The sequence below is a fragment of the Phaethon lepturus genome, unplaced genomic scaffold (assembly GCF_000687285.1).
Source record: "Phaethon lepturus isolate BGI_N335 unplaced genomic scaffold, ASM68728v1 scaffold16497, whole genome shotgun sequence".
Lineage (NCBI taxonomy): Eukaryota > Metazoa > Chordata > Aves > Phaethontiformes > Phaethontidae > Phaethon > Phaethon lepturus.
The window spans coordinates 1-10,508 of record NW_010554176.1 but is presented as its reverse complement, the minus strand read 5'-3'; the positions used below and the strand labels follow the sequence as shown (position 1 = coordinate 10,508).

Below are 10,508 nucleotides of genomic sequence, written 5' to 3'. Positions count from 1 at the left end.
TCCGGTAAAACCATGGGTCAAACTTGATAAATACGTAGAATCATAATTCAATTTTCTCATTAAGTTTAGATACTGTATTGCTATTTTGTTGCTTGCCTGAGAAGTTTATGATTTTACTTGTTTTCCTGTTCAGGTGAAATTTATTTGTTTTGGAAAGGAAGGACTTTTTTTTCCCCTAACATCTTAATTTCAGTTAAATGTTTCTGTGGAGTCCTACTTTTCTTGAGTTACTAACCAATTTACATCTATGCAAATCCTGGAACACTATGTTCATTCTTCTGAACTGCATTGCATTAACATGGGGTTACTGAATCTTGGAAAACATTTTTCTGTGTACAATGGCATTGCAATTAGCTGAATGCTGTTCAGAAGGCTAATTGCTTATTAAGGTGATTCTTTTCCTGTGACTCAGGATGGGTTATGTCACAAAAGACTGATTTTCTTTCTGAATGTAGTATGCCTACAGTTACTGTATGTTAAACATGAACTGCACCAAATTGCTAGTCCAAATGTCCCTCTGTTTAATTCAGGGTTTATATAGAAAGTTGGTGGAATATTTTCTCCAAAACAAAAACGGAGTCAGACATCATGCTAGTGCTGATTTTTTTTTATTTTTTTTTTCTCCAACTTGTCAACTGGAGAATAGAAACTGTTCAAAAAGATTTCAGTGTTAGCAAGGATGTAGTGAAGCTGGTCTGTTCAACATCTTCCTGGCTGTTCTGTACTGTTGGTGTACTTGCTTACTTTATTCTTGGTTGGGAACAGTGCCAAAAAGAAATGTGAGGAATCTGTCTAAACAACTTGTCTCTTTCCAAATCCACATCCCATTTTTCAATTTACTTTTCCTGTAAAGCCTATTAGGACTCTTATAATAGTAAGGCACAAGGGAAGAAATCCATTTGTCATTCTGTTGCGAAAGAATATGGAGGTTACTATAAGTGTAGGAAATCTGAAACACCCGTAGTAGAGGGATCCCATTTTGGGTGCAGTTTACTTTCCATAAATGTGAGTGGAGGACTTGACCTACAGACTGACTGTAATTGTGGCAAGGCTTTTCCTGACAGTAGTATGCAAACTGGTCATTTCACTATTAAAAAAATCGATGTAGTTTACAAATGTCTCACTTGAAAGATTAATCAAATTTTGTATTAAATATAGTCCATGTTGATAATGCAGATGATAAGCTCATGCAGGGGCATCTGCTTCTGTTTTGTCTAGTTGGAGATTATCCCTTAATCATGCAGGGTCCAGGTATGCATTTTTAGATTTGTTGACTCAGGAAAGCTGGAGATAGCATTAAAGGCCAATGACATTACACCGTAGCTACATTTAGGTTGTAGCTCCTCTGAACAAGAACTCTTGCTTGATCCACACAGTGGAAAGAATGGCAAGAAGAAATGTCCTCATTACAGGTTGCTCCTCAGGAATTGGACTGGCCTTAGCTGTCAAAATGGCAAAAGATGAACAGAAAAGATTTAAAGGTAACTCTTCAAGGCAGTACTACTTTTTTTCCTTTGTGATTTAACAGGTGATTGTATTCAGTTTGGTGACTTTGTTAGTTTCCCTCCTCTTACTGTCATGTAATACAATACAGTGGAAAATATACTGCTTTCTGTGAGCAGATGATATTTCTGTACCTGTATTGAAGCTGAACAGCTACTTGAACTGAATATTTACCAAAAAAAAAGTAGTATAAAAACAAATAGCTGAAAATGTCTGCAGTATGCTACCTTGGATATGCATTCACAGGTGTAGTTGGCTTTGCTTCTGGCTATTACAGTCTTTGTTGAATGAAATGTACATGCCCATTTGAGAACCAAAGAAATTGATTTAGAAAAACAGTTCTTAAATTCACGTTTTTTTCCTTAAAGCATGTTTCATCATTCCAGCCCTGTGTAGGCATAAGAGGGTGAACAAAGGGCCTGGGATTTGTCTTTCTGCTACAAAATGGGATATTTGCTATGATTGAAAATGGATGGCAAGGCCAATACAGCAATCTGTGCTAATTCAGTTTCTTACGCGTACTCTCATAGTATTTTACTAACTGACTGTGCAGATTCATCATTTCCTGGGTAATAGGGCCACAATAATGATAAAACTAATTTCTATTTTTAGAAGTAGCTTGCAAAATTAGACGTTTTTGCAACCTAAGGAAGCATTTGTCTTCCACTTTTTAATAAAATTCTGGTCGTTCTGCTGAAAAAAGAGATATCTGGAATCCAAAATTAGGTTTTAGGTACCTAAAAATGACCCAGCGGCATAACTTGATACCCATTATTTAAAGTTTTGCTGAAAATATTATCTTCATATGCTGTATGTTCTTCAAGTGCATAGCAGTTGAATTCTCCTTTTGAATTTCTTGATTTCAGAACCAGGCTCTTGGAAATCAGTGGCAATGTATGTTGAAAATAGAGTCTTTCTACTTTAAGTTTTTATCTGGGTTCTATTACAGATATTTAAGATATGGATGTAAAAGCAATATTCTTTAATATTTCTCACTAAGCCTGACACAGAAAAAGTTTTATTTCTGGTAACTGTTGATTCTGGTGTGTTGCAGTGTATGCCACAATGCGGAATCTGGCCAAGAAAGAGCCACTCGCAGAAGCTGCAGGTCCCAGGCTGGGCAAAACCCTTGAAATTAAACAACTGGATGTCTGTGATGAACAGTCTATTAAAACTTGTGTGAATAGTATCCCTGACAGAAGGATTGATATCCTAGGCAAGTACATGTATGCTATGAACAGATATCAGTTTTCTATTTAGTATATTTTTTTTTAAATTATCAAAGTAATTATATAGTGTATTCTGTTCAAGATTCTTAAGGCTTCAGGCAGACATGAGTGTATTAAATCTCACTATGCTTCTATGAAGTAGGAAAGCTTGTTTTCCCTGTTTACAAAGGAGAAACTTGATCACAGAGAAGTTTCTTGGATAAGATGATACAGTTTTTAATAAATGTGAGAAGAGAACTTTTGCCTACATTGGCATCTTCATGTACAACACTTTCTGCCCTGTCGATGAAGCATAGCCCTATTTAGATGAAGGCAACAGCTCTCTGTACTAAGAAAGCAACAGCATTTGGGAATTAGCAAGTAGAAGAAGAAATGCAAAGAAAGTAAGGGTACTTTCATTTTGTATTGAGAATTGTAATTGTACTTTACAAATCATTCAACAAGAAGTGTTTTCATACTATTTTTCTAAAAATAAACATTAATATATTAGGAAGATGCAAATTGCTTATACCATCAACTATTAAATCTTTTCCCATAGAAAATTATGGACCTGCCTTTATTTTGATTAATTATTAAAGCACTGCTTAACATGCTGCTTCTGCAAACTGTATAATACTCTAATTTGACGTACTAGTTGTAGTGCAGAATGCCAGTTCTATCAATCATTCCCCACTTACAAATATCCAGGAGACACATAAAAATCCATGGAAGTGTGTGTTTTGTTTCTGGTGGGGTTTTTCTTGAAGATGGGAATGTTAAAAAATAAAACAAAAAGCAGACCAAAATATGGCCTGGTCTATCACATTTTAGAATAAATGGAAGACTGCTGTTCATTCCTATGGGTATTAAGTATAGCCTCTCATTCTTAATACTGAATTATAAACAAAGATACATCATTCTTGGCTCATTTTCCTGTAATCCTTTTATAATTTAAAGAAAAGGGACTAATCAGAAATAAATTAGTTAAAATGCAAAGTATCAGATAATTTAAATTGGATTAAAAGCATAATTAAAAATAAAAAACTATGGAAATTTCAAGTGTCTTTGCAAAGCTTTAGTGACAGAATAACATCTTTTAATCCTTTCTTTAGGGATTATTTAAGGATCATTTAATCCTTAATCCTCATTTTACTTTCAAATGCTTTCCAGTAAGGATTACAAATTAATGTTTATGGAGGTTATTGCTCACTGTTGTCTTCCATTTTGTGCAGTTAGCAATGCTGGAATGGGGCTCATTGGACCTATTGAATGTCAGACCATAGATGAAATGAAAACTGTGATGGATACCAACTTCTTTGGACTGGTTCGACTCCTGAAGGAGATTTTGCCTGACATGAAGAGGAGAAAGAGCGGCCATATAGTTATAATAAGCAGTGTTATGGGAATACAAGGCAAACTTGTTTTGTTTTTGTTTGTTTGAACTAAGAGTTCAGTATTTAAAATCTAAAGCTTAACTCTTTTTATCAGGGAAAAAAAAAGAAGTAGGAGCTAGGATATATAACTGTTGTGCTTTGTAATGCTGAAGTTCCAACTATAAAAAGCACAGCACTTAGACCTGATGTTTCTTATGCATCTAGGTAGTATGTTACTATACAACTACTCACAAGACATTTTAACAACAACACCTGGAGAGTGAATTTATTTTTTTAGACTTCTAACACAAAATATTTTTTTTTTTTTTTTAGATTTTATTATTTTATTTTTATTATCTGGAAAACAGGGCTTTGTAGCATTACTTTTCTCTTTCCTACTGGAAAAGATAATGGGGATGGGAAAACATGCTTACTACACTCTGCACAATAATAATGGAATAAAATCCAATCATGTCCTGGACAACTGTACCCCTTTTTGAAAAGTTTCTCCTTTGATAGAACTCCAGAGAGTCTAATTTTAGCGACAGATAATGATGCTCCTACTGTTACGTTCCATACGGTCTAGCTGTATTTGTTTCAATTATTACAACAGTGGCATTGATCTTCCCTGGATTATTCTGGTGACCGAGGGTCCTAAGTCAAAATGCAAGAGTTACTTAATTCAATACTTGCCATCCATTACTAAATGGATTCATGTAGTGCTTTTTCTAAACGCTCAGATGCAAGCTGGATCTCTTGTATAATCGTATCTCCTGCATTGCACTCAGCTTCTGTGTTCATCTATAGGGTATTAATGTCTTGCTGATAAATAATGCAGATGGTATTGTATGTGCAGACACTTTCATGTCTTAGACTATAACATATTCAATATCATCCAAAGATATCAAAGCATCAGCTAGGAGGAGGAAAAGTGTTAGTCAAGCATCCTTTCCTAGAATGAGCAATTTTGAGAACATATGCAAAAAATCAGTATTTAGATTCAGTTTACACAAGGATTTTTCTAATGTTTTCCCAGCAAGACTGTAGAAATTTTGTGAAAATACAAGAGTTTTTAAAGCTAAACTGTTAGTATGCTGAATAAAATCACATTCTCAGGATGTTTTGTTTGTATCATCAGGTATCTTATTTAATGATGTTTATGCTGCATCGAAGTTTGCTGTGGAAGGATTCTGCGAAAGTTTAGCTATACAAGCACTCAAGTTCAAACTGCAGTAAGTCTTTATCTGCTGGTGTAAACTGTGTTTTAGATAGTTTAAAATATATTCAGAGCTAGCAAACAAATTTTTAAAGCTTGCTGCTATCTAAGAGAAACAGATTGAGGAATCCACGGAAATTGTACATCACAAAAGTCCACATTCTTCACAACTACATAAGCAAATAAAAAGGTGTAGGTGCTAAAATAAACATGTTCTCTTAAAGGCTGTTTAGCTTTGGATAAAATACAGTTTATGTCAAGATTCTTGCATACAATATCATAGGAATAAAATTATAATATCAACCTGTGATATTTTTCTTTAGAAAGGATAACAGACTCCTTAGGCAATTCACAGATAAAAAAGTTCAAGAGTTCATCATAGAGAGAGCGAGCGAGTGGAAATCCATCAGAATGGAACACAGGGTGAGACATCTACAATGATAGGAGGTGGGAGGAAAGTGAGAAGAATGTGGTGTACTATCTCTTAACGTTTAAGACAGTATTTAAGAGAATGGTCCTGTTCATCATCTGTGGGACTTCGGGGTTTGATTTGTTACATGTATATTCACATTTGTGTAATTCTGCTACTATTTTGTAGTAGCTTCATACTATTGTTGGCCTTCATACTATTGTATGAAGGCCAACAATTGTTAAATATCCGTTGCATCTCTGTGTGCCTAAGCATTTAGCCCTTGTGCTATGGGAAAAGACAGCTGCTGTCATGGGATTTCAGAGATGAGGCAGCATCCAAACTGTGATTTTTGCATACCACTCTGAAAAGTTTGGAGGGGTTTAAAATAAATATATTGTAAATGATACACAGGATATACCAGAATTCATAATAAGATTTCAAGAGTATAAGAAACAGCACGGGAAAAAAGAAAGCAGAATGGGAAGAGTCCAAGGTCCAGTGTGAACAGTGATGCAAGAGAAAAGGCTTTAATTCCAGCAGGAGCTGGAATTCTGCTACCAAGGTCAATAGCTTGATTTAGTTCTAAAGAAGAGCCTGCCCAGAACTCAAGACTAGGAAGAGGTCCTGTCCCAAAGAGTTTTTGGATAAACATTGTGTCTGGGAGTAATTGCTGCCTGAGAAAAGAACTAGTAAAGAACTGACCAGTAACTGTATTTCAGTGATTTGCTCAAATATGCTACTGAGCAAACCAAAATTTTCCAGATTTGGCAGCAGCCAAAATCTCTCCACCCACAGCAAAATTCTCTGTATCATATTTTGTTACAATATTGTGGAAGGATCTTAAATTATGTAACACTGACAGCTTGACAAGGAAAATCCATATTTGGGCAATTCCCCCTCTCAGCTACTTCTAATATCACAGGAAAGCTCTAACAAATCAATCTCTGTAGGATTTTATCCAGAAGGAAATTAATTGTGTTATCATCCTTTAATTATTTTTCTTATTTTTCTTAATATTTGCTAAGTTCTTGTGGATAAATCATCCTTAGATTCCACAGCTGTGAGACAGCAGGTAACAGCAGCACTCACTTCTGCCATGAATTAAGTTACAGCACTTCCCTGAAACTTAAGCTTTGCAGATTTCTACTACTACATGTGGATGGGTAGAAGGATGAGAGCAATAATGTGGTACAGATTGCCTTTACAGAATGTTCTGTTTAATATCGTATGCGAACATGTGCTCATGGCGGACTCCTCAATATTCTTTTTTGAGAAGGAGAGAGAGATGTATTTCCCACAGAGGATAGCTGATAGCCAGTATATCTTTGCTTTCTGAACAGGTTAAGTCTGATTGAACCAGGCCCAGTGGTTACAGAGTTTGAAAGAAAAGTGTTTGAAGATGGAATGAAAATGGATCTTTCAGCTGCTGATGAGGAAACAGCTGAAATGTTTGCTAATGTTTACCTTAAAAATTACAAACAAATTTTCCAGAGTCTGGGACAAAGTGCTGAAGATGTTGCAGAGGTAACTCATCAACAATTCTTCTTCTTCTTTTTTCTTTAATTTTTTTTTTGTAATTTACATATGCACTGATTGGTTGGTGGGGGTTTTTTGGTAGAAGCATTAGATTTAATTAAATGTAATTTACACACTTTGAAATTATTTTTTAAAACTCAAGAGAATCTCAAGAGTTTTAAACAAAACCCCTTAGAATATTAAAAGAATGTTTATTTTGAAGTATTGAAGACAACCATGAATAGTAATTAATGCTACTGAGGTATTAGATGCACTTACACATCATCTGATGAAGCTGGAACATTCTGCGCTGTTACCATACATCTACACAGGGTTCTCACCATTGTTTAAAGCCACTTTCATCTCCACCTCACTAGTAATCCCTCCGCTAATGTGAAGTTCACTCAGCTACCCCAGACCACCAAGGCACAATAGAAAATACATGGATGTAGTTTCTGCTGCTTGGGGCTTCCTGCAGGAAGACAAGTTTAGGCAAGCTGTGGAAGGGGACAATGATTTCAGGTACTTACTGCTAAGCTGCTAAGATGCTGACACTACTTCAGGGTCAACTGAAGGTTCACAGGTCTTGTGCAAAGTGCACTGTTCCAATCCTTTCCCAGTGAACTGTAAAAGAAAGGATCTACCTATTGTGGGCATATAGGCATAATTTTGGAGGACTATTCAGGAGACTTAGGTGTAGGGTGCTATCACCGTGGTACAGAAATAGGTCTAAGAATAAATAAGGAGTACTTCTTATTAAAAATAAGAAAAGGCCTTAAAAATATTATAAGAAAAATTTCTAATGAAATTCTAATAAAACTACATACAGGGTTTTACATAATTCTAGCACTTTATTCTTCCACTTTTCTTCTGCTTAACTGAAAACTAGATTTTTACTTTATTATTTTGGTAAAGGTTTTTTAACAATTCTATTTCTCATTTTTGACAGCATACAGTAAAGATAATTCTTGCAGAAAATCCACCTTTTCGCCATCAGACCAACACTTTGTATACTCCGATGACTACTCTGAAATATGCAGATCCAAATGGAGATCTACCCATTGATATATTCTACAAAATGGTTTTTCATCATGACAAAATCTTCAGTGCAAGTCTTAACTTTATCAAATTGCTAAGGTGGAGAAGTAGAAAGAGCTTTGACCTGGGAAAACCCTCACAATAAGTATCAGATTATATAGAGCAAAGTGGAATTACTTGTTGTAGCTATTGATAATGCAGTATGTTGTTATTCAAAAATCTTTGCTCTGTAATTGTGAAAAGGCATTCAAGGTGCTTATTTGAGCTTAGCTAAGATATTCAGCTCAGTGTGTTTATCTAGAAGCTTACAGTTTGCAGAACCTTGAAATTAAAATCCTCTAACAATAGGTTTATTCTATTTAGTGTTTGCTTTTTAGAGAGATCTGTTTTCACAGGAACATGACCATCGACTGATACTTCTGTATTCAATATTAACCTGATCCCCCTTCACTTGCAGTACACATCTCAGTATGTATTATATTCTAGTATGTAAATTATTTAGAATCTTAATATCCTAACACTATTTTATCTTTTTACTTATTAGAATTATTATAGTAATCCCCCAATCACAAGTGTATTCTTATTTTCAGAAATCAGTTCTGTTTACTAGTAACATAAGAGAAAGTCTCATCAATCTTAAAATGTCACAACTAGAATGTTTATTATTCATATATATGTTATAATATTGAGTGCTTCCTTTATATGCAATGGTTACTGGCGTTATTACAGTGGACAATAAAATGTTTTTTAACAGCATCTCAAAATAAAATATATTCCTACTGTCTGGGTAATATTATCAGTAGGGAAAAAAAAATATTATCAGTAAGAAGCAATTTAAATCTATTAAATGCCTTCAGTACCTTGAGTGGCTGAAGCTGAGTCATAGGCTCTCCTTTTCAAAGCCATCCTAATAAGTACTTATTAAATCAAAATTCTGGCATGAGGAGAAGGTCTTTCCCCACCTCTCTTTCTTTCACCCTAGTCCTAGAGATCAGCTGAGGCTAAGCTGGGGGCCTGGGTTTAAGCGCTGTTCCTCCATATCATTCTTCTCTGACCTCCAGCCTTGGCTCAGCACTGCCTGGGCTGGGATGAAGGCCCAGTGCCTCAGGCCTCCAGGCTGCAGTTTCTCAGCACATTCCAGCAGCAGTCATGACTTCACTCAGAGTGCCCAGCTGGAGCTCACTGGGAATACAGGAACTGGCTTTGTCTTTCCTGTGGTACTTTTTCACTAAGGCTAAATCTAACTCCATACTGGGACTTGCAGTGGCCCTGCCCTGCCCCTCCCCGGAGGCTAGCTCAGAGGAGCCAAGCAGCAGCTCCTGCGGATACCATGCACTTCAGGTAATGCTGGGCTTGCTTTGCAGTCATGACCCTCTGGTGATACCCAAGGTGTGGAGGTGTGCAGGGACCTCCATAGGACCCTAGGCAGGGGAGTGTTTGGAGGACAGTGCCCACAGCAGCCCTGCGTACAGCTGGAGGCCTCCTTTACATTCCACTTGTAACTCAGGCCTCCTTCTCCAAAGTATCAGGCTGGTGCCTGTACCCCAACATCAGTGTGTGGATGGGGCAGAGGTGGGAATAGCAGCTAGGCTGCAAATGGGAAGGCAGGAATTGACAGCAGAGTGCTGCCGGGGCTGAAGGGATCATGGACACTCACCCCTCCACACCCCTCGGTGCAGCCAGAGAGACCCCATCACCATCCATTGAGGGTTAGGTATCAGTGCAGGTTATGGCTCAGGCAGAGATGCCTGAAGACCAGGACCTGTCAGCGGCAAGGGCGGCAGCTGGAGTGTCCTCTTTCTTCCGTATGGCTTATATGTGGTTGTCTCTGGCCTGCAGCTTGGGCCAGGCTGCTCCACCATGTTTTTCCTTTGCTGCACAAGGAAGCAAGGAGCTATGAGGTCTGCAGGTTTCAGTGGGCCTTCCACAAATACGGGTGTGGTTTGGCAAACTGTTTCATACAACGCTTACGCTAGTGCTTATGAGCTGATGAAGGCAGAAGACACAGCTTCATAGCTCGATCCTGAGCAAACCCAGCAATGACTGCAACTCGTGGACAAAATGCGGATGAAGAGTGAAGCACTGGCCACTTGCGCTGTGTCGGGAAGGAGCCTACCGAGCGTGTAAAGGCCCCGGCTACTACAGAAACTGAAGGAAGGATGGGCAGGCCTGGGGGAGCCGAGGCGGGGCAGAGAGCAGCTCTCGGAGGAGACGTCGGGCCCAGCTAGGTCGAGGCGCCCGCG

General features: G+C 37.5%; 1 protein-coding gene across 1 annotated transcript; it reads left to right on the top strand.

The window, feature by feature from the left end:
• Positions 1 to 1,384: 1,384 nt before the first annotated feature.
• LOC104614760 (retinol dehydrogenase 8-like) lies at positions 1,385 to 8,410 on the top strand. The gene is made up of 6 exons (XM_010291768.1): positions 1,385 to 1,481; positions 2,558 to 2,719; positions 3,944 to 4,123; positions 5,223 to 5,316; positions 7,053 to 7,236; positions 8,177 to 8,410. The coding sequence occupies exons 1-6, from the start codon at positions 1,385 to 1,387 to the stop codon at positions 8,408 to 8,410; spliced, it is 951 nt and encodes a 316-aa protein (XP_010290070.1).
• Positions 8,411 to 10,508: the final 2,098 nt, after the last annotated feature.